The 24839-nt window shown below is 46.2% G+C and overlaps 2 protein-coding genes across 2 annotated transcripts in view; one reads left to right on the forward strand and one right to left on the reverse strand.

Moving 5' to 3' along the window:
- NTPCR (nucleoside-triphosphatase, cancer-related) overlaps positions 1–4385 on the reverse strand; it is a 97698-nt gene extending 93313 nt beyond the window's left edge. The window contains exon 1 of the mRNA XM_073560101.1: positions 4255–4385. Within this exon, the coding sequence (XP_073416202.1) occupies positions 4255–4288 (34 nt within the window). The 5' untranslated portion in view covers positions 4289–4385. The remainder of the gene's footprint in view (positions 1–4254) is intronic.
- A 191-nt stretch (positions 4386–4576) lies between these two features.
- Positions 4577–17962, forward strand: EXOC8 (exocyst complex component 8). Its single transcript, XM_073560099.1, has 2 exons — positions 4577–5130; positions 15313–17962. The coding sequence occupies exons 1-2, from the start codon at positions 4577–4579 to the stop codon at positions 16919–16921; spliced, it is 2163 nt and encodes a 720-aa protein (XP_073416200.1). The 3' UTR covers positions 16922–17962.
- The last annotated feature ends 6877 nt before the right edge of the window (positions 17963–24839 follow it).

Raw genomic sequence — 24839 nt, forward strand, 5'->3', positions numbered from 1 at the left:
ACTTCCCCTCTGTGTTTACCACACTGCTCTTCTGCCCTGTCAGCCGGTTCCTATGAGCTCAGTCACATCGGCACTTCCCCTCTGTGTTTACCACACTGCTCTTCTGCCCTGTCAGCCGGTTCCTATGAGCTCAGTAACATCAGCACTTCCCCTGTGTGTTTACCACACTGCTCTTCTGCCGGCAGCCGACTCCTATGAGCTCAGTGACATCAGCACTTCCCCTTTGTGTTTACCACACTGCTCTTCTGCCCTGTCAGCTGATTTCTATGAGCTCAGTTACATTGCAATTCTCAGTGCTACTGATCGTCCTGAGGTACATTTTCTTGAATTTTCACCACTCACAGGAAATACAGGAGCCAGCAGCTGACAGAATAGCTCTGAGACATGGAGCACATAGGCAGGGCCGCCATCAGGGCATTACTGCCCTGTCATGCGGGGCCCGCATCGGACCCCGTGTTTTCCTCTCATCGGGCCCCAGAGGCAGGATTCTGCTGGTGCAGAAACTGAACCTGTGTCCGAGACGCAGGTTCGGTTAAACTCTATTGCCGTGAGGGTCCGCACAGAAATTGTTAAAAGCTGCCAGCCAATCGGAGGCTGAAAGCTGACATCAGTGCGCACGTCGCCGGCGTATGATGTCAATGTCATTCACCGGCGAGTCTGCGTTTGAAATGCCTGGAGGGAACATCATCACCGCAGGAACGCAGCCAGGTAGGGAGAAAGTTTTTGTTTTTATTTTTATTGTAAGCGGCAAGCCGCAATATGTTTCAACGGCAGGATGGAGACACATGGATCATGTGTCTCCATCCATGCCAGGGGCAGAATGGAGACATGGCGCAGGATGGAGACACAGGACAGAAGGGAGACGGGGCAGGATGGAGACATAGGGCATGATGGAGACACCGGGCAGGATGGAGACTCGGGGGCAGGATGGAGACACAGTACAGGATGGAGACAGATGGGGCAGGAATATGGGACAAGATGGAGACAGATTGGGAAGGGTCATGGGGCAGGATGGAGACACATGGAGCAGGAGCATGGGTCATGATGTATACGATGGAGACAGATGGGGCAGGATCATAGGACAAATGGGGCAGGATCATGGGATAAATAATAATACATTTTATTTCTATAGCGCCGACATATTCCGCAGCACTTTACATTTCAGAGGGGACTTATACAGACAATAGACATTACAGCATAACAATAATCACATAGATCATAACATAGAATCATATAGTTGGAAGGGACCTCCTGGGCCATCTGTTCCATCCCCCTGCTCAAAACAGAATTCGCTAAATCATCCCAGTCACATGTCTGTCCAGCCTCTGTTTGAAGACTTCCATTGAAGAAGAACTCACCACCTCTCGTGGCAGCTTGGTCCACACATTGATCACTCTGTCAAAAAGTTTTTTCTAATATCTAATCAGTGTCTCCTCCCATTCAGTTTCATCCCATTGCTTCTAGTCTTTCCTTGTGCAAATTAGAATAAAAATGATCCTTCTACAATGTGACAGCCCTTTAGGTATTTGTAGACAGCTATTAAGTCTCCTCTCAGTCTTCTTTTCTGCAAGCTAAACAATCCCAAATCCTGCAACCTTTCTTCATAAGACAGGGTTTGCAGACCGGTCACCATTCTGGTTGCTCTTTTCTGAACTTGCTCTAGTTTGTTGATGTCTTTTTTATAATGTGGCGCCCAAAACTGGACACAGTATTCCAGATGAGGTCTGACCAAAGAGGAGTAGAGGGCAATAATGACTTCACGTGATCTAGACTGTATGCTTCTGTTAATACATCCTAGAATTGCATTTGCCTTTTTTGCTGCTGCATCACACTGTTGACTCTTATTCAGTCTGTGATCTATTAGTATACCCAAGTCTTTTTCACATGTGCTGTTGCTTAGCCCTATTCCTCCCATTCTGTATATGCTTTTTTCATTTTTATTGCCCAGATGTAGTACTTTGCATTTTTCCCTGTTAAAAACCATTTAGATACCAAGAGGAATGAGGGCCCTGCTCGTAAGCTTACAATCTATGAGGAAAAAAGGGAGACACGAAAGGTGGGTGGTAACAATTGCCCTGATTGTATGGATCACCCATAATGTTAAGTGTGTAACAGTACAGACACAGAGGGCTAATGGATGCACAAAGCACGTGGGAACATGATGCGGGGAACCTGGTTATGGTAAAACTTTTGGCTAAATGGAACAGGATGGAGACAGATGGGGCAGGATGGAGATCATATGGGGCAAGATGGTACATAACATAGAGGCAGAATGGATACTCATGAGGACAGGATGGGAGAACATATGGGGCCAGGCTGGGAGAACATATGGCTGGAGCAAGGAATGAGATACACGGGGACCAGGATATGGGATATTATTACCATAGGGGCTAATTAAGTGATATTATTACTGCAGTGAAGTATTTATTTTTGGGGGATACTCAGGGCAACTGTTACCACCCACCTTTCGTGTCTCCCTTTTTTCCTCATAGACTGTAAGCTTGCGAGCAGGGCCCTCATTCCTCTTGGTATCTGTTATAATCTATGTGATTATTGTTATGCTGTAATGTCCATCGTCTGTACAAGTCCCCTCTGAAATGTAAAGTGCTGCGGAATATGTCGGCGCTATAGAAATAAAATTTATTATTATACTGTTTTAAATGCGGGGGCGGTCCTGTTACTGTGCAGAGCGACACTATGTTGCCTTTATTTTTTCATCTGACGTAGTGTAGAATTTGGGAAAAAATTAAATACTGTGTTCTGCAAGCGGAGCTCTAGATAACTGTGTTATTTCCTGAGAGACGAGCCCTAGCTGGAAGAAGAGATGGCGGTCTGTGCTGGTGAAGATGAAAGGCAAAGATGAAGGACTTCACCTAGAGACATCACTGGTGAGTCAGTGTTTTACCTGTACAAAGACACTATACACTGTATACAATAAGTTCCTGTGTACAATGTCACCAGTGATAACTATATTACCTGTAGACTGACACTCTATACAGGACTCCTATGTATAATGTCACTTGTGATCACTGTATTTCCCTGTACACTGACAGTATATACAGAGCTCCTGTGTATAATGTCACTTGTGATCACTGTATTTCCCTGTACACTGACACTATATACAGAGCTCCTGTGTATAATGTCACTGGTGATCCCTGTATTTCCCTGTACACTGACACTATATACAGAGCTCCTGTGTATAATGTCACTGGTGATCCCTGTATTACCTGTACACTGACACTATATACAGAGCTCCTGTGTATAATGTCACTGGTGATCCCTGTATTACCTGTACACTGACACTATATACAGAGCTCCTGTGTATAATGTCACCAGTGATCACTGTATTACCTGTACACAGACACTGCATACTGAGTACAGATCTCCTGTGTTTATACACACTTATGGCACTTATGGTGATATTAGTATCGGGGTTTTTTTATTAATGATCAGTATTGTAGTATTCAGTCACTATGTTGTGGTATTATGTTGTCCGGCCAAGGTGTGGCGGTATTTGCCCCTTGCATGTGCTATTATTCGGTCACTGTGGTGGTAATATGTGATCTGGTCATGGTGCGGTGGCATTTGTTCCTTGTATGTGATATTACTGGTCACCATGTGGTGGTAATATGTGGTCTGGTCATGATGTGGCGGTATTTTTTCCTTGTATGTGATATTATTCGGTCACTGTGGTGGTAATATGTGGTCTGGTCATGGTGCGGTGGTATTTTTTCCTTGTATGTGATATTATTCGGTCACTGTGGTGGTAATATGTGTTCTGGTCATGGTGTGGTGGTACTTGTTCCTTGTATGTGGTATTATAGGTCACTATGTGGTGGCAATATGACATCTGGTCATGGTGCCGTGGTATTTGTCCCTTGCATATTATTGGTCATTTTTAAAAATGGGTCTCAAGGGGGCCCTGAAAATGTTGCCAATATGGGTCCCCAAAATTCCTAATGGCTGCCCTGCACACAGGAACCAGCTGACAGGCAGAGGAGCTCGGTGCAGAAACCGTGAGCTGACAGAGCAAGCGCGCTACCATGCATGGGACTCAGCCAGGCGCAGTATGCCGTGATCTCTTCGCCTGAACCCAGTATCTGTGGAACTGAATGCGGATTTGCTTCAGAAAGGTCAGAGAGGGCCACCTAGATAGGTGTATGTTTGGGATTTCATTTAGAAAGTATATTGGAAAATTACAGTTAGTCCCTCCGTGTGCACAGCAAGCATCAGCATTCATGCGCACAGCAGTACCTGGAGGGCCCGTTACAAACACGTGACTGGGCATGGCTCCACCCTGTTGACTTGCTGGTTGACAAGGCCTCCTGTAGAGCGCAGGTGACAGCGGCCAGCTCAGCCGGGTGATACCACGTGACTCTACTCTGCCAGCTACTTCCGGTTTAGCTGCTTGTGCTAGTGGTGTCCACCCGGATTTAGCCACAACGCTACCAAGAGCCCATCCATTCTAGGATAAACCGCTCGTCTTTCAGTCATGTGACATCAATGCTCCGCCCACTGACGCTTGATGCAGGCTCATTTGAATTTAGCCACGACCCTAGCAGAGGCGCAATAGCGCATGCATTCCAGGCACACACCGCTCGTGTCTTCCGGTCACGTGACGTCGCTTGATGCCTGTCAGGGCCGCTTCCTGGGTTTTCTCTGCAGCCTTCTTGCTCCCACAATGGCGGAGGCCAGCGGCGCGCTCTTCCGGCTAAAGAAGGAGCTTGAGCACAGCCATTTTGAGGCCGAGCAGTACGTGAAGGTTCTCTCCCAACAGTCTGACGACGACCGGGACCTGCAGGAGCATCGGCGGCGCATCCAGAGCTTGGCGGACGAGACCGCGCAGAGCCTGAAGCGCAATGTGTACCAGAACTACCGGCAGTTCATTGAGACCGCCAAGGAGATCAGCTACCTGGAGGGGGAGATGTACCAGCTGAGCCACATCCTCACCGAGCAGAAGGGCATCATGGAGAGCGTGGCGCAGACCCTGCTGCACTCCGACCGCGCCGAGGCGGCCCGGGAGCTCAAGGCGGCCTTCACTGAGGAGGCGGAGGAGGGCAAGACCCGGACCCTGACCACCCTGCTGGAGAAGGTGGAGGGCTGCCAGAACCTGCTGGAGACCCCGGGCAGGTACGTGGGGCGAGGAAGAAGAATCCTATTTCTATAGCGCCGACATGTTCCGCAGCACTTAACATTTCAGAGGGGACTTGTACAGACAATAGACATTACAGCATAACAATAATCACATAGATCATAACAGATACCAAGAGGAATGAGGGCCCTGCTCGCAAGGGTGCTTGGGGGGGGGGGGCTGGTCTCGGCCCGATCGGGTGCTTGGGGGGGGGGGGGCGGCTGGTCTCGGCGCCGATCGGGTGCTTGGGGGGGGGGGGGGGGGCGCGGCTGGTCTCGGCCCGATCGGGGTGCTTGGGGGGGGGGGGGGCGGCTGGTCTCGGCCCGATCGGGTGCTTGGGGGGGGCGGCTGGTCTCGGCCCGATCGGGTGCTTGGGGGGGGGGGGGGGGGCGGCTGGTCTCGGCCCGATCGGGTGCTTGGGGGGGGGGGGGGGGGGCGGCTGGTCTCGGCCCGATCGGGTGCTTGGGGGGGGGGGGGGGGGCGGCTGGTCTCGGCCCGATCGGGTGCTTGGGGGGGGGGGGGGGGGGCGGCTGGTCTCGGCCCGATCGGGTGCTTGGGGGGGGGGGGGGGGCGGCTGGTCTCGGCCCGATCGGGTGCTTGGGGGGGGGGGGGGGGGCGGCTGGTCTCGGCCCGATCGGGTGCTTGGGGGGGGGGGGAGGGGGGGGGCGCGGCTGGGGGGGGGGTCTCGGCCCGATCGATGCTGGGGGGGGGGGGGGGGGGGGGGGCGGGGGGGGGGGGGGGCTGGTCTCGGCCCGATCGGGTGCTGGGGGGGGGGGGGGGGCGGCTGGTCTCGGCCCCGATCGGGTGCTTGGGGGGGGGGGGGGGGGGGGCGGCTGGTCTCGGCCCGATCGGGTGCTTGGGGGGGGGGGGGGGGGGGCGGCTGGTCTCGGCCCGATCGGGTGCTTGGGGGGGGGGGGGGGGGGGGGCGGCTGGTCTCGGCCCGATCGGGTGCTTGGGGGGGGGGGGGGGGGGGGGGCGGCTGGTCTCGGCCCGATCGGGTGCTTGGGGGGGGGGGGGGGGGGGCGGCTGGTCTCGGCCCCGATCGGGTGCTTGGGGGGGGGGAGGGGGGGGGCGCGGCTGGTCTCGGCCCGATCGGGTGCTGGGGGGGGGGGGGGGGCGGCTGGTCTCGGCCCGATCGGGTGCTTGGGGGGGGGGGGGGGGGGGCGCGGCTGGTCTCGGCCCGATCGGGTGCTTGGGGGGGGGGGGCGGCTGGTCTCGGCCCGATCGGGTGCTTGGGGGGGGGGGGGGGGCGGCTGGTCTCGGCCCGATCGGGTGCTTGGGGGGGGGGGGGGGGGCGGCTGGTCTCGGCCCGATCGGGTGCTTGGGGGGGGGGGGGCGGCTGGTCTCGGCCCGATCGGGTGCTGGGGGGGGAGGCGGCTGGTCTCGGCCCGATCGGGTGCTTTGGGGGGGGGGGGGGCTGCTCGGATTTGTGGCCTAAGACTGAGTATTTTTAGTGCCCTGCTTAAAGGAAAACTCATCAGGTTTTTCCCATATAAATTGGACCAGCACCTGTGCGCCATCATTCACAGCATTATAGAATGCTATATACTTCCCCCAACACGCTATACATAACACAAAAAATAGCTTTTATTGAACCCGCCTAAGGGGCGGTGCGTCAGATGAGCGTTGCTGGCCTTGATCTGGTGCCTCCGTTCTTGCGATGCCACAAAGTATTGTAGTGTGCATTTAACGCTGCGATCAAACAAGATTGCAGCATTCCGGAGCCAGCTCAGGGGCTGACAGCTTCTCTGCCTTTGGATCGGAGACCCCGCGGCATGACGTATCTGTATGCTATAGAAGCGATCAGCCTGCACAAAATGAGTGTCCCATAGTGGGACAAAGTGTAAAACATAGAATGAAGTAAAAAAAAAAAAAACAATATTCTATTTATCTATACATTTTTGAATGAAAAAAATTCAAACAAAAGTACACATATTTGGTATCGCTGCATCCATAATGACCCGACCTATGAAACTGTCCCTTTAGTGAACACTATAAAAAAAAAGCAAACAATGCTTTATCATCATCATACCACCGAACATAAAGTGCAATAACGCGCGGTCAAAAAGACGGATATAAATAAACGTGGGACCACTGAAAACATCATCTTGTCCCGCAAAAGAGCCGCCATACAGCATCAGCAAAAACTAAGTTATAGCTCACAGAATAAAGCGATGCAAAAACAATTATTTTTCTATAAAATAGTTTTTAATTATATAAAAGCGCCAAAATATAAAAAAAGAAATGAGGTATTGCTGTAATCGTACTGACCCGAAGAATAAAACCGCCTCATCAATTTTACCACACGCGGAACGGTGTAAATGCCCCCCCACCCCCAAGAAATTCATGAATTGCTGGTTTTTGCTCATTCTGTCTCCCAAAACCTGGAATAGAATGTGATCAAAAAACGTCATGTGCCCGAAAATTATACCAATAAAAATGTCAGTACGTTCTGCAAAAAACAAGACCTCACATGATTCTGTCAGCCAAAATAAGGAAAAATTATAGCTCTCAAATTGTGGTTGATGCAAAAACTATTTTTTGCAATAAAAAGCATGTTTTAGTGTGTGGCAGCTACCAAACAGAAAAACCCGCTATAAGGCCTCATTCACACGTCCTGATATTTCCGGTACTGGAGATGTCAATGTCCGTGTGTATAATACGTGCGGCATGTGTGTGCCACATCAGTACTACACGGACGGGCGCCAGGGAAGAAGTGTTGCAGTAAGCGCTGTTCCCTGGCGCCAGGTGCTGAACACGGCTCTCGTCATTCTCCCTTGCTCTGCCGGCGATTGGCGCGAACATGGGAGAATGATGTTACGCTTAACCTGTTGACGAACGCCGATGCGCCTTTTAACGGCGGCAGTTAAGGGTACTTAAACCACTGCGCCGCTTTTTAACGGCGCTGTGGTTTAAGGCTATAGTGCCCCCTCAGCGTCGGAATTTCTCCGGGGTCTCGGCTGCCGATTTTTCCATTTAATTTCGCTCTCCTCTGATGTGATCGCACATCAGAGGAGAAAGAAATGGGGTCCCCCGATCATCACCACCACTCCCCGGTACCTCCGTTGTCCTTGAAGTCCACTGGGCCGCCCAGCTTCTTCCAGGAGAAGATGGCGGGCGCAGAGCACCCGCCGAGATTGTCCGGCATCAATAGATTTTTTTTTTTCTATTGGTTCATTTTGATCACTGTGGGGAAAAAAAAAGGTAAATGTTCGTTTTTGTTTTTTTAAACATTACAAAAATTCCTGTGAAGCACCTGAAGGGGTTAATAAACTTCTTGAATGTGGTTTTGAGAACCTTCAGGAGTGCAGATTTTAGAATGGTGTCACTTTTTAGGTATTTTCTATCATATAGACCCCTCAAAGTGACTTCAAATGTGATGTCCCTAATTTTGGTGTTGTAAAAATGAGAAATCGCTGGTCAACTTTTAAACTTTATAACTTTCTAACAAATTTTGCCTCCAAAATTGTGCTGATGTAAAGTAAACGTCTGAAATGTTAATTAAGTATTTTGTGTACCATATCTGTGTGATTTTAATGGCATGAAAATTCAAAGTTAGAAAATTGCAAAATTTGCACCAAATTTCCATTATTTTTTTTTCACAAATAAACGCAAGTCGTATCAAAGAAATTTTATTACTGTTATGAAGTACAATATGTCAGAATTGCCAAGATCCGTTGAAGTGTTCCAGAGTTATTACCTCATAAAGGGACAGTGGTCAGAATTGTAAAAATTGGCCCGGTCATTAACGTGCAAACCACTCTAGGAGATTAAGGGGTTAATGACAGAAAAACCTACAATAGTCACAGAAATAACTTGAATCTGACAAAAGTAATCACAAATTTATGAAAATGAAAAGTCAGACATTGCTTTTCATTCATTCTTACACCAAATTTTACAAAAAAAACGAAACTCATGAAATAGGCCTGAATAGAAATGATGGTACCCCTGAAAATAATGTGAAAAAAGGGACCTGTTAAATCAAGGTGTCCACTAATTAGCATCACAGGTGTCTACAATCTTGGAATCAGTGAGTGGGCCTGTATAGAGGGCTACAGATACACACCATGTCACCAAACAGCACAGTGAATATCACACTCAACATGGATCAGAGGAAGCGAAGGAGGTTAGAAATAAAATTATAGACAAACGTGTTAAAGGTAAAATTTATAAGACCATCTCCAAGCAGCTTTATGTTCCTATGACTACAGTTGCACATATTATTCAGAAATTTAAACTCCATGAGACTGTAGCCAACCTCCCTGGACGTGGCCGCAGGAGGAAAATTGATGACAAATCAAAGAGATGGATAATACGAATGGTAACAAGAGACCAGAAAAACTTAGAGTAAAGGTGAACTTCAAGCTCAAGGATATCAGTCACATCACACCATCCGTTGTATGAGCCAAAGTGGACTTCATGGGAGATGACCAAGGAGAACACCATTGTTGGAAAACAAAAAATCATAAAAAAGCCAGGCTAGATTTTGTCACATGTTGGCAAGCCACAAAGCTCCTGGGAGAATGTCTTATGAACAGATGAGACAAAAATGGAACTTTTTGACAAGGCACATCAGCTCTATGTTCACAGATGGAAAAATGAAGTATATCAAGAAAAGAACACTGCCCCTACTGTGAAACATGGAGGAGGCTTTATGTTCTGGGGCTGCTTTGCTGCATCTGGCACTGGGTGTCTAGAATATGTGCAGGGTACGATGAAATCTCAAGACTATCAAGGAATTTTAGAGAGAAATGTGCTGCCCAGCGTCAAAAAGCTTGGTCTCAGTTGCAGGTCATGGGTCTTGCAACAGGATAATGACCCAAAACACACCGCTAAAAACACCCAAGAATGGCTAAGAGGAAAACATTGGGCTATTCTGAAGTGACCTATGAGCCCTGACCTAAATCTTATTGAGCATCATTGGAAAGAGCTAAAGAAACATGCCGTCTGGAAAAGGCAACCTTCACGAGAGAACTGGAGCAGTTTCCTCTTGAGGAGTGGGTCAAAATACCTGTCGAGAGGTGCAGACGTCTCACTGACCGTTACAGGAATCGTATGATTTCAGTGATTGCCTCAAAAGGTTGTGAAACAAAATATTAAGTTAAGGGTACCAACATTTCTGTCTAGGCCTATTTAATGAGTTTAATTTTCTTAAGTTTTGTGGAAGCATGGTTGAAAAGCAATGGCTGATTTTCATTTGTTCGTTTTCATAGATTTTTTTTTATTTATTACTTTTGTCAGATTCAAGTTATTTCTGTCACCATTGTGGGTTTTTCTGTCAATAAACAAGGAGTGCCAACAATTTTGACCATGTGGGTATGTTGTCTAGATCAGAGGTGGACAATCATAGAATCATAGAATCATAGAATCATAGAATCATAGAATCATAGAATCGTAGAGTTGGAAGGGACCTCCTGGGCCATCTGGTCCAACCCCCTGCTCAAAGCAGGATTCGCTAAATCATCCCAGTCAGATGTCTGTCCAGCCTCTGTTTGAAGACTTCCATTGAAGGAGAACTCACCACTTCTCGTGGCAGCCTGTTCCACTCATTGATCACTCTAACTGTCAAAAAGTTTTTTCTAATATCTAATCTGTGTCTCTTCCCATTCAGTTTCATCCCATTGCTTCTAGTCTTTCCTTGTGCAAATGAGAATAAAGTTGATCCTTCTACAATGTGACAGCCCTTTAGATATTTGTAGACAGCTATTAAGTCTCCTCTCAGTCTTCTCTTTTGCAAACTAAACATCCCCAAATCCTGCAACCTTTCCTCATAAGACAGGGTTTGCAGACCGGTCACCATTCTGGTCGCTCTTTTCTGAACTTGCTCCAGTTTGTTGATGTCTTTTTTAAAATGTGGTGCCCAAAACTGGACACAATATTCCAGATGAGGTCTGACCAAAGAGGAGTAGAGGGAAATAATGACTTCACGTGATCTAGACTGTATGCTTCTGTTAATACATCCTAGAATTGCATTTGCCTTTTTTGCTGCTGCATCACACTGTTGACTCATATTCAGTCTGTGATCTATTAGTATACCCAAGTCTTTTTCACATGTGCTGTCACTTAGCCCTATTCCTCCCATTCTATATATGCTTTTTTCATTTTTATTGCCCAGATGTAGTACTTTGCATTTCTCCCTGTTAAAAACCATTCTGTTAGTTGCTGCCCACTTCTCCAGTTTATTTAAATCTTTTTGAATCCTCTCTCTCTCTTCTCTAGTATTAGCTATCCCTCCTAGCTTTGTGTCATCAGCAAATTTAATCAGTTTACCCTCAATTCCTTCATCTAAATCGTTGATAAAGATGTTGAACAATACAGGGCCCAGGACAGAGCCCTGTGGTACCCCACTTGAGACATTCTTCCAACTGGATGTACAGCCATTTACGACCACTCTTTGGGTCCGATCACTAAGCCAGTTATGAATCCACCTAACAGTTGCCTTGTCCATTCCATACTTAGTCATTTTTTCAATAAGGATTGTATGAGAGACTTTGTCAAATGCTTTGCTGAAGTCAAGATATACTATATCTACAGCATTTCCTTGATCCACCCAATCAGTGATACCATCATAGAAGGAAATTAAGTTAGTCTGACATGACTTATTAGTTAGAAACCCATGCTGACTCTGTTTAATCACTTCATTCTTATCCAGGTATTGACATACATGTTGTTTAATAATTTGTTCAAAGATCTTTCCTGGTATAGAAGTCAGACTCACCGGCCTATAGTTGCCTGGGTCCACCTTCTTCCCCTTTTTGAAGATAGGAACAACATTTGCTCTTCTCCAGTCTTCTGGAAAATCCAGTCTTCTGGAAAATCAATTTTCACAAGGGGCCACATGAGACCGTGTCTTTTGTGGAGGGCTGAAACAATAGCCTGAAATTATGGTAATTCTGCTGAATATTAATAACAATTTTATTATATTAATATTGTATCATTTTATTCTGAGCAGAAGTTGGTGAATAGTTGCTTCTGTTAATACATAAACTACTTGAGCACTAAGATAAGCAAAAAAAATATAAATACAAAAAATATATATCAAAATAATGAGATTTTTATTAGAGACACCAATCAAGATAAGGTTTAAAATGAAAACAAGAAATGATAAAAAGAACATATTGTACAATTAAAAACAGGGGCGCAGAGCACCATATGCAATGTAAACATGATCAAAGAGTATATAATGGATACAAAAAGGAGAATTTTGTTCTCACCATAATTTCAACCTACCGTATTTTTCTGATTAGAAGACGCACTTCCCACCCCCTCAAAATTTTGGGGAGAGAATAGGGGTGCATCTTAGGGTGTGTGCACACGCTGTGGATCCGCTGCAGTTTCTGCTGCGGTGTACAGTACCTTTATTTTCAATGCAAAATGAAAACCGCAGTATAGATGGTGCGGAATTTTCCACGTGGATTTGCTGCGGTTTCAAAACCGCAAAAAGAATTGACATGTCAATTATTTCTGCAGATTCCACTGCGGTTTGCCATGTGCTCCGTTGTAGAGATGATAAACCGCAGGGTTATCCGCAGATGAACCACAGGTCTTGACCTGCGGATTTTACTAAATCCGCGCCGACAAATCCGCAGAGCATTCCGCGTGTGTACACACCCTTATAATGCGGATATATCTTACTGACCGCTGCATGAGATGAGGGGGTCTTCCGATGTGTGCCACTGCGGGTCAAAATGGCTGCGGTGCTCTGTGGTGCAGGGGGGCTCCGCCATCATTATGTGAAAGCCCGGAAACCGCCCCCCCCCGCATATCCATTATTGTGATGTGGTTGTCTCGAGATCTCAGCACCCGAGATCTTGTTGCCGAGATATCAATCTAAGTGTACTCCGCTCCCGGCGGCCATTTTCCCGGAAGTCACCGCATCGCAGTAATGGATATGCGGGGGGGCTCCGGGCTTTCACAAAATGCTGGTGAAGACTCCCGCACCGCAGCCATTTTCACCTACAACGCACATTGGAACACCCCCTCATCCCAGCCTACAGCAACGCACCACTCTTGCCTCCTCCATCAGCGACCCTGGGACGCTGCTTCACCGCAGCCACCATCCTTGATAAGATGCATGGATTATAAGCGGCACCATCATTTTATTTTTTTTTTTTCTGATTTTTCTCCTCAAAATTGGGGTGCGTCTTATAATCCGCAAAATATACAAAGTATATATTTCAAGTGATAAAGTGCTGTGCAGAATAATGATCCAAATGTTATTGGAAGATTGTAAGAAGAAATACGTAAACATATAGTTCAAGCATAGCGGTGTCTGTGTGTGTGTGTGTGTGTGTGTGTATATAAACACCGCAGAGTGTCTTAATTAATATGTTGGTCTAAGAAAAATATCCATGAGAGTAAAGGTAGAGTAAGTATAATAACCAGGATTCATCCTGCATGTGCTGCTGCCCCACACTCCAACGTGCTTTTCACACATTCCCCCCCCCCCCCAAATTTTTTTTCTGATAATACATGTAATGATAGGGTTTATTGGAACATGTATTATCACTAACAGCACATCAAAGCCATATAATTTATTGCTTTTTACAAAGTTTATAGGAAACCGTAAATCGTACTGCTCCTGTCATCACAGTCCTTCCACACGCACACTCACACTATGTCCACACAGCCCTCCTATATAGTATGATTCCTCATTGCATTCTTTTATATTAATTACGCATATTAAAAAAACTCACCGTGCTCTCGTTCGTTGAGCAAACTGATTCAGCTTTTGTGTCCTGAGGCCCCACACAACAGGCACTATGTAATGACGCCGTTGTCTGCTGCCTCAATCGCACATTGAATGGTAGGAGTCCACTTCTCCCTCCTCCACCACCATATTCACCACTGAGTATCCACATCATGAGGATGCAGATAGCTGTGAAACTGTGGGACAGCAACTCATGGGCCACTCTTCAGGACTTCAGCTTCTTTGTAATGTAATTATACTGTATATATTATATTACACACCTCAGATCAGACCTGTGCATGGATATTGCTATTTTGGATTTATGAATTCAGCAATACTAAATATGTATTGTTTTAATTCTTTTTTTTTTTTTTTTGCAATACCAATACTTGCTCATCCCACAAGAGGGCTTGAACATGCAGTCCTTTGCTCATGGTGATAATGCACTGTATGACCGATGTTGCAGTGTTAGGTTGTCAGTCAAATACTGACAGGTTACTTATTAGCCCCTGGAGAGATCTGGTAGGCTGAGGCTTAGGGCCCCGTCACACATAACGATGTCCCAGCGATCCCACCAACGATCCGACGTTAGGCTGATCGCTGGTGAGCTGTCACATAGACAGCCCCTCCAGCGATCAGGACCAGCGAGCAAGCTGGCTTCCAATGTAAACAGCAGGTAACTAAGAGCCGCGTGGCTCCTAGATACCCGCTGTTTACATTGGAAACCAGTGTGCAGCGTCGCTGATCGTTGCTCTCCTGCTGCCACACGCAGCGATGCGTGCTGGCCAGCTGGTAACCAACGATCAAAAAATGGCCCAGGACTATCCTGCATGATTAGCGATACCCGGCAGGGGGGCCAGTCGCTGATGGATGTCACACACAGTGATATTGCTGTGGCGTCACAAAATCGGCGATCTGTGTGTGATGGGGCTGTGTGATCGCTGTGTGTGACTGGGCCTTTAAAAGTAGGCTATTGTTGGGACTCCTTGTTACCATAGCAATAAACTGCTACCATGTTGCAGAGGTGACGATGGCCTGACAAAGGGAGCAAATTCCCTTTATCAAACACCTCACTTGCCTCTCTCACAGCCAGCTAACAGCTGTCTGAGTGGTTACTGTCCTGGGGCTGGAGCTGTGCCCGGTCGTGGCACATGAAGAAGGAGCTCACCTGTGTATGACGGCCGGTTCCTACTGCGTATGGCATGTGCACAACTCATGAGCTGGTGCCATCTGTGACGTAACTACTTTAGATTGCAGGATGGCATCTGCAATCTGAATGTACATCGTTTACTGAAAAATGACAGTGTTATTGCTATAAAAGCCATAAAGTGCCGTGGTTTTGTAATGCATATATCTGGCCCTGGAGTTATTTGTCAAAAAGCATTCTAAAACCATATGATACACACATCTATGGCATTGTATTCATGCAAAATCGGCTACATTGTACATTTATTATGCCCTTCTATTAATCTTTATTTTTTTTTCCTTGCAGGTACTTGCTGTATAATGGTGACCTGACGGAGTTTGATGTGGATAATATGGTGCTTATCCAAAAAGTACATACATTTCTGATGAATGATTGCCTGCTTATAGCTACATCTTTACCAAATCGAAGAGGAATGTACAAATACAACGCTTTATATAACCTGGATGATCTTGCTGTGGTGAATGTAAAGGAACATCCTCCTATGAAAAATATGTTTAAGATTCTGATGTTTCCTGAGAGCCGAATTTTTCAGGCAGAAAATGCAAAAATCAAGAAAGAGTGGCTAGATGTGTTGGAAGAGGCAAAAAAGAACAAAATTTTGATTGAGAAGCGTAAAAAGGATGAAATGTGTGCACCTACAATTCTCGACGTGTCGGGTAGCTCTTCAGTGAATGAAAAGAAGGCCAAAAAGGAGGAGACAGAGGAAAAAATCAATCTTTCTTTTGAATGGATTCAAGAGCTCCCTGACAGTTTGGATGTCTGCATCGCACAGAGAAATTTCGAAGGAGCGGTTGATTTGTTGGCAAAGCTAAATGATTATTTAGAAGATAAACCATTAACCTATTCTGTGCAGGATTTGAGAGCAAAAGTGGATCCACGTGTAAGACACCTAACTGACGTGTTGGTGTTTGAACTTTCTCCAGACCGGTCATTACGTGGGGGTCCAAAAGCAACACGCAGAGCTGTTTCTCAACTTGTACGCCTGGGGCAGTCAACTAAAGCATGTGGATTATTTTTGCAAAATAGGGCTACTGCCGTGCACACTGCTATACGTCAACTGCGAATAGAGGGGGCAACTTTGCTCTATGTACATAAACTTTGCAATGTTTTCTTTACCAGTTTACTTGAAACAGCCAAAGAGTTTGAAATGGATTTTGCTGGGAACAATGGTTGCTACTCTGCATTTATTGTTTGGTCCTGTTCTGCCCTGAAAATGTTTGTGGATGCTTTCAGTAAGCAGGTGTTTGACAGCAAAGAAAATCTTTCTACTGCTGCAGAATGTGTTAAAGTTGCAAAGGAACATTGTAAGCATCTGTCTGAAATTGGTTTGGATCTGACCTTTTTATTGCATGCCTTTCTAATAAAAGACCTGAAAGCTGTTTTGCAAAGCAACAAAGATATTATAATTGAGGCCACAAAACATCGTAATTCTGAAGAAATGTGGAGGAAAATGAACCTTATGACACCAGAAGCATTGGGAAAGTTGAGAGAGGAGATGCAAAATTGTGGTGTAGTCAATTTTGATCAGTATACAGGAGAAGACTGTTGGGTTAATCTCAGTTACACAGTTGTTGCTTTCACTAAGCAAATCATGTTTTTTTTGGAAGAGGCACTTAAATTGTATTTCCCAGAGCTGCATGTGTTACTGCTGGAGAGCTTAATAGAAATAATATTGGTAGCTGTTCAACATGTAGACTATAGTCTGAGATGTGAACAAGACTTTGAAAAGAGGAATTTCATAAGACAAAATGCATCTTTTTTATATGACACTGTTCTACCTGTTGTAGAGAAGCGATTTGAAGAAGGTGTTGGTAAGCCAGCTAAACAATTGCAGGAGTTGAGGAATTCATCTAGATTGGTCAGAGTTAACCCTGGTACAACATCGGTTGTGTAGCATTTCTTTTGGAGGCTATATAACCCTGAATACTGTGCCTGCGTTATCATGGACTTATTAGGGGTTGTCCATTACTTGAACAACCCCTTCTCAATCACTGTTTCCCCAAGTTAAAGAGTCTATGCTCTCCTCCAGTGCCAGCAGCATTCTAGCGGTGTCGGCACTGGCTCTCCCAGGGCTTGCGTAACATATCATGTGAATCCTGCAGCCACTTCATTGCCCCCTCCTTCAAACGTAACTGACATCCGGGGGCTATGAGAGCTGCCGCTGAACTTCTTATGGATTTCTGATTTATCTAAAGGAGGGGTCAGTGAAATAGTCACTGATTGGAAACAGGGATTGCCCGATCCCTGGGAAAGCCAGTGCCGACACCACTGAAACAGTTCCAGGACCCGAGCTGAGTGTAGGTGTTATTGATTTACTTGGGTGGTGAGACAGTGATTGAGAAGGGGTTGTCTGAGTAGTAATCAGCACTGTAAAAATATTAAGGCTTTGTATATTGAAAGAGCATCGAGGATTTGTCAGCTTTCCTGACATGTTTTTAGTTTTCCTTGCAAAATAATTCTAGGCCACGTTTTCTTGAAACTCTACATTGTTCGATTTTTATGTTGGTTGTTCATACTGGAAATGTGTGAATCAATTGAACAATGGTTGTTACTATTTCCCTTCTTATTTGGTTGTGCACCTACACGGTGGCCCTATCCAATGTCCTGGTCAAGCTGAAGTTTGTTGTGAAATACACCACTTCCCCTGCCAATTAAGTAACACCCATTTGTCAATTTGTTCATACATTTCCAAGGGACTCCTACAGTTTTTCTAACATTTATTTACAATGCAAGTATTCATTTATAAGGGTGCTGACAGGTCCACTGCAATAAACTCTATACTACTTCTATTCCCGAAAAATATGGTGTACTCTGAACAGCTTTTTGTATTTACTTTTAACCCCTGCAAGACATGTAAAAAAGTGAGGATGTTTTAATATAACTACATCTGGAGCAATGTTCCCTAGCTATTCTAAATAAACTATATAAAGTCTAATTGTTATAATTTCCACTTGAGTACAGGAACAATGAACACATTAGTTAAAAGCAATAGACAATGTTCATTCAAATGCTTGGTCCTTCCATCTGATCTAGAGAAACATTTTCTATTTTTCAATGGCAAAATTGGGTGAATTAGGTATATGCCCCCAATTCAAAGTTTGTTTCGTGGCTCAAGAAGACACTTCACTGAAAACGGGTGGCATCCAAATAGCTAATGAAGCAGGGTGTCTCAGCATTGCTCTCATGTCCGCTGTACAACCATAATGGTTCAATTACTCGCACTGCTCAGAGTGCACCTTGCCGTGTGCCCACGTAACTGGAACAGTATCATCCATGTATTCGATATTGCTGGGTGCGCAAACATTGTCATAAGCTCAATAACATGTTCATCAGTTCTAGCAAATGTATGTTGTATGTAGGTGACATAGACAGCATTTCTGTATGGGCGCACAGTACAACATTTGTATGATTGATGTAGTATATTCTGAAAAGGCTAAGGAATTTGCAGCAAAGTAGTGTGACGGTCTGTTGGATTCACTTAAAGGGAACCTGTCATCGGACTATTCTAACTAAAGTGATTTATCTAAAGGCCCTTTTAATGCTTACTACAAGCAAGGTATGGAATTAATGTCATTTTGATAATGTATAGAAATCCACCTCTTAGTGGAGGGGGGGGGGGCGGACAGTGCAGAACCAGCTCTCCTGCCTTTTTCTTCACCCACAGCCAGTCTCGAACAGACAGGTCACTCTTCTGTGACCTGCCTGGGATTTTGTGCAGGTGCAGTCATGGCCGGTGTATTCGTCCCACGATCTGATGAGACCACCCCAGGCATTGACTGTGCCCTGCACAGAATCTCAGGCGGGGGGGGCAGGTCACTGAGAAAAGTGGCCTGCAATCTGAGGAAGGGGAAAGAGAAAGGGAGGATAGCTGGAGGTCCAGGGTCCTTTCCATGAACTAGGAATTAAAAATTTAGGCCTGCATTTCTATACAATTTCCATATAAAATGCTACAAGCAAGGTATGGAGTTAATACGCATAAAAGGCCTTTACACACCCATGCCTTCAGTTAACGATCGATCCTGATGACAGGTTATCAGTTTAAAAGGAGTTGTCAGCGGGATTTCACCTCCTAGACTATATTTGCATGAAAAGTATACAAGGACAGTGCAAGGATCAAGAGAGAAAGCCTTTTCATCAATATACAATTAAAAATTTAAAATATACAAAGTCAAACACAAAAGAAAATTACAATAAGTTAGTAAATGGGACCACTCTAAAGGCCCCGTCACACACAGCGATCTCGCTGACTTTGTGATGCCACAGTGAGATCGCTGTGTGTGACTGGGATCAGCGACCGGCCCCCCTGCCGGCTATCGCTGATCGTGCAGCATCGGCCTGGGCCTTTTTTCGATTGTTGGTCTCCCGCTGGCCAGCGTGCATCGCTGCGTGTGGCAGCGAGAGCTCAGCGACCCTGGTTTCTAATGTAAACATCGGGTATCCAGGAACCGCGGCTCCTGGATACCCGCTGTTTATCTTGGAAACCGGTGTACACGCTGGTTTCCAAGGTAAACAGCGGGTATCCAGGAGTTGCGCGGCTCTTAGATACCTGATGTTTACATTAGAAACCAGCGTCGCTGGTCCTGATCGCTGGAGGAGCTGTCTTGTGTCACCAGCGATCAGCCTAACGATGTCCCAGCGATCCCATCATGTCGGATCGTTGGTGGTAGTGATGTCCCAGCAATATGTGTAACGGGGGCTTAACTGTAAAGGGTATTCAGGTGGTAGTGTGAATTGTGAATTATCAGAGTACTGAAGCCTGATAGGTAATGTTCATATGTTGTGTTTTTGTGGGAATTTTTTTTTTGCTATTTTTTTTTTTTTTTTTTATAAAAATCAAGTTGCTTTTTACCGCTCCAGTAAAAGCTGAGATTTCAGAAATTTTATGCACACTCTTGTTTGTTTTTCTGACCGAACTGGAAAACAGCTGAGCTCTTGTAATCTGCATCATGACTCTTCTATCAGTGTTTTTGCAATTTTTTTTCACCATAGGAAGCAATAAGTGCCAAAAAAAAGTGCAACCAAACTTTTTTTTGATAAGACACTTTTTACTTCTTGCCACGATAGCATCCACTTGAGAGGGGATCAGCCCACAGGGACAGGAAACCTACAGATAAAAAGGGGTGGTCCCCTCCCCCCTCACTTATTTTCCTGTCCTGATGGGAACCTGCAGCTAAAGAGATTACCTGGTCCATTTGCAGCCCTCTGGGCGGGCTCCTTGGGAGCAGCAGTGTCTGGGGCACCAGAAGAAGTGTCAGGGGAAGCCTTACCTGACAGACTCCCCCATCCCCCCCCCCCCCCTCCCCGGTTTGGCATTGGATGTTGTGAGGCTAGGGTCCGGGAGAGGCTGCCCTGGCTCACGTGGAGCGCGGTGCGGTGAAGAACAGCCAGTCCTCATCCTGTGCCTCCATCTGGCCATTCTTCCAGGTTTCAGCCCCAGTATATGTGCACTGGCCAGTTAGCGTTCCTGACCCGGAAGTGCTCAGGATTTGCTTCCGAGGGTCCGGGGAGGTGTATTCCAAAGTGGATGGGCGGGTGGTAAGTATAAAATCAGGTGGTGTTCTGCTGCTGGTGTGCCCGCAGGATGTCCTCCAGGAGAATCGAAGGTGCACCCACAGATAGTGGAAGTGCAGATTCACAGCAAAGCCAAGAGCAGTGGCTCCACTGATAAGAGAGTACGGCGCAAGAAGTTTGATCCCTCTACAACTCGTACTGTGCCTCCACCTCCAGAAACGGTACCACATTGACAAGCTTCACTGGGTGAGTGTTCCATGGCTCTGCCTCCTAAGCTGATTACCCCTTTATGTGTACCAATTTTCGGCTAGGAAATCTAAACACAAGGAATGTGCCTAGTGCTCGTAGACCCTTCCTGACACCTCTACTAAGAGACTGTCAAGTGTATCAGCCAGACATTAGAGAAGGAATCATGTCAGGTCCACAGATATATGAGCAATGATAAGGGAAGAGCTCCAGTCCCTAAGACCCTCAAGCAAACCTAAGGAGCGTAAGACCAGAACAAGGAGTGTTACCCCTGTCTCCAGCTCCTCTTCTGATAGTGACCAAGTTAGGTCCCCCTGTTCTCATTTATCACCTGATCAGGAGGGGTGATCCTGTTTCCACATTGCATTGATAACCTGGTAAAAATCGGTTAAGAATGCCATGGGGATTTCAGATAAAAGAGAAGCCAGAACTACCCAGGAAATCATGTTTGCAGCCTCTTGCAAACAGGCGTTCATTTCTAGACATCAAAGTGGTGAAGGATCTGGTCAGGAAGGAGTGGGACAAACAAGGGTCAGGGTTCCTCCCCTCATTTTCCAAGAGGAAGTATCCCTTTAATGATGAAGATTTGGCAACCTGGTATAAAGTTCCCAAAGTGTACACTGCAGTGGCTTCGACATCTAAACGTTCTGCCCTACCCGTAGAAGACGGGTTCTATCTGGACCTCAAGGCAGAGGCGTTGCTCAAAAGACCATGGGAATCCTGTACTGGGGCCTTTAGAACAGCTGTATCTGACACGTGTACAGTAAGGTCAATGATGGTCTGAGTGGATCAGCTTGAAGAGCAGATCAGGAAAGGAATTTCTAGAGAGAAGCTGTTGTCTTCTATCCCATCGATCAGGGGAGCCACAGCATACCTAGCTGACGCTTCTGCGGACTCCCTGCGCCTGGTGGCTAGATCAGCTGGTCTCACAAATTCTGCTCGCCGTGCCTCATGGCTGACAGACTGGAAGGGTGACGCACAATCAAAATCTACATTGTGCACAATTCCATGCCAAGCTGAGTACCTGTTTCGAAGGATCTCATAGAACACTCTATCAAAGGCTGGAGAGAGAAAGAAGGGGTTCCCTAACCAATTTGTTACGTCCCACAGGAGGGCCTTCAAGAAGCGGCATTCGGTAAAAGGAGGTTCTATAGAGACTGAGATTGCTGGGAGACTAAGGAGTCCAAACAGAAAGGTGCCCTCCTCTTCCAAGAGCGGAAACAAATTCCGTTAATCCTGACCCTCCTGTGGGTGACAGATTAAAATTCTTTTGCCACAAATGGGAGATTACATCTAATCCCTGGACCCTGAACCTAATATAATCTGGATTAAAGCTGGAGTTTTGTCAAATCCCGGATTCCTTTACAGTGACCTCTCTTAAATTCCCTGCACAACAGCAGGCTCTGGAGTCGGAGGTCCTGAATCTTGTCTAAACATGTCCTGGTTGAGGTCCCAGGGGACCAGGAGGGAAGGGGATTTTATCCCCTTTGTTCCTGGTCTCCAAGCCAGATGGTTCTTATAGAACCATCGTCAGTTTGAAGAGATTGAATAGATTCCTTTGATTTCACACCTTCAAGATGGAGTCTATAAAATCTGCTATTAAACTTTTATTTCCCAGATGTTTCATGACTGTCCTGGACCGGAAGGATGCCTACTACCATCTGGCCATAGATGTCGAGTTCCAACAATACCTCAGGGTGGCATTCATCATGGGAGGTCATGCCTGACATTTCCAATTCACAGCGATGCCATTTGGACTTTCCATGACTCCTCCTCGTATCTTCACAAAATTGATATTGGAGGTGATGGCTTATTTGTGTCTGCGGGACACACTTATTATTCCATACTTGGATGATTTCTTCTGAGCGATCTCCCAGACCTAGAATAAAGCATTCGTCACTTCTGGACAGCCTGTGGTGCACCGTGACTAGAGTTGAGCAAATTTCTTCGGGTCCCTGCTTATTCGGCAAGCAATAGTGCATAGCGAATAAGCTACAATGGGAACCCGGATACATGAAGCGCGCCGGCTGATAAGCTGATCAGTGCCGCAGCTGCATGTGTTGTGACTGTCACAGTCACAGCACATGCATGGAAAGGCCAACACACATGCTCTCCATGCATGTACTGTGACACAGCCGCGACACATGCAGCTGCGGCGCTGATCAGCCGGCGTGCTCCATGTATCCGGGTTCCCGCTGTGGCTTATTCGGTAAGCGCTATAGCCTGCCTAATAAGCAGGGACCTGAAGAAATTCACTCCACTCTAACCGTGACGTTGGTGGATGGAATGAGACCATGATGTCCTATTTGTGCTCGACTGGATTCAGATCTGGGGAACAGGTATGTCAGTCCATAGCATCAATGCCCTCATCATGCAAGAACTGCTGGCGCACTTCAGTCATATGAGGCCTAGCAGTGTCATGCATCAGAATGAACCGCAGGGCCCACTAAACCTGCATCATGACCTCACAATTGGTCTGAGGCTATTATCCTGGTACCTAATGGCATTCAGGGTATCTCTGACAAGCACATTGTGGTCTATGCGGCCCTCCAAAGAAATGCCTCACACCATTACTGACCCACTGCCAAACCAGTCACGTTGGAGGATGTTGCAGGTAGCAGAATGTTCTCTACGGCGTCTCCGGACTGTCACGTGCTCAGTGTGAGCCTGCTCTCATACTTTAAGAACACAGGGCGCCAATGTTGTATCTGCCAATCTTAGTGTTCTCTGTTAAATGGCAATCACACTGTGTCATGTTGGACTGTAAACACAACCACTTGTGGACGTTGGGCCCTCATACTACCCTCAGTGTCTGTTTCTGACAGTTTGCAGAGACACATGGATGTTAGTGGCCTGTTGGAGGTCATTTTGCAGGGCTCTGGCACTGCTCTTCCTGTTCCTTGCACAAAGGAGGAGGTAGTGGTCCTGCTGCTGAGTTGTTGCCCTCTTACGGCCCCTTTCACGTCTGCTGGTGTACCGGCCTGTCTCCTGTTATCTTCTCCATGCTCTGGACACTGCTGACAAACACAGCTACCCTTCCTGCCACAGCTCACATTGTTGTGCCATCCTGGCTGACCTGTACTACCTGAGCAACTGCTGTGTTTTGTAGACTGCCTTATGCTACTGTACAGTACCTCTAGGGATGAGAGCAATGACAAAATGCAAAAGTGACCAAAATAACAGCAAAATGGATGAGAATGGTCTGTGGTCACCCCCTGCGGAACCACTCCTCTTTAAGGGTTGTCTTGCTAATTGCCTGTCATTTTTATCTGTTGTCTGTTCTATTTGCATAACAGCAGGAGAAAGTGATTCACAATCGGTGTTGCTTCATAACTGGCAGGTTGATTTCAGATTTTCTATTTTTTGGGATGTTTGTCACACTGAAATGATACATTGTGTTGTTTGTGTTCCCTTTATTTTTTGAGTAGAGTATAATTGGCCATTGGACAACCCACTATTCTAAATATAAATTGATGAGCCAGCACTGTGCCCCCCATGAAGTAGAATTATACACTTTTCCCTCTCTCAATAAAAATATAAATTGCCGTAATTAGTTTCTTTTCTCTTTCCATCAATTACCAGTCACTCCTGTGTCCTTATCCCTTCACCACTTTGGTCCTCCCATACTCTCAAGTCATTATAATTACATGTTCTCCCTCAATTCATTAAGTACCTGCCCTACAATTCATTATATTGACATGCCCCCCACCAATCCGTTATAATTACATGTCTTTCAATATATTGTTATGTTCTATGTCCCAAACTCCACCCTCAATCATTATAATGTAATGTCCTCTCTCCTACCCTCATATCATTCATTGTATAAAATAAAAAACAAATTAGTACGTATCTCTCCGTATGATCCCTTGCAGCTTCATTTCCTCTTCTGGCCAGCAAGTATATACTCGCAGGAGGACATAATTGTGCCGGTGCCAGCTGCATCACACAGAAGGCGACACAAACCACCTCCTAGCTACGCAGTCATTCTGTGTTTCCAGCAGTGGAGCGTCAAAAACTCTCCCTGCAGAAAGTACTGTCCATGGTGGCACAAAAAA

The sequence above is a fragment of the Dendrobates tinctorius genome, unplaced genomic scaffold, assembly GCF_039654945.1.
Source record: "Dendrobates tinctorius isolate UK_male_01 unplaced genomic scaffold, ASM3965494v1 ptg000293l, whole genome shotgun sequence".
Lineage (NCBI taxonomy): Eukaryota > Metazoa > Chordata > Amphibia > Anura > Dendrobatidae > Dendrobates > Dendrobates tinctorius.

Excerpts from the sequence above, each read along its gene's own strand:
- EXOC8 (XM_073560099.1), top strand. The coding sequence starts at position 4,577 with ATGCATTCCAGGCACACACCGCTCGTGTCTTCCGGTCACGTGACGTCG. Across the intron at positions 5,131-15,312 it reads CTGCTGGAGACCCCGGGCAG|GTACTTGCTGTATAATGGTG; the intron begins GTACGTGGGGCG and ends TTTTCCTTGCAG.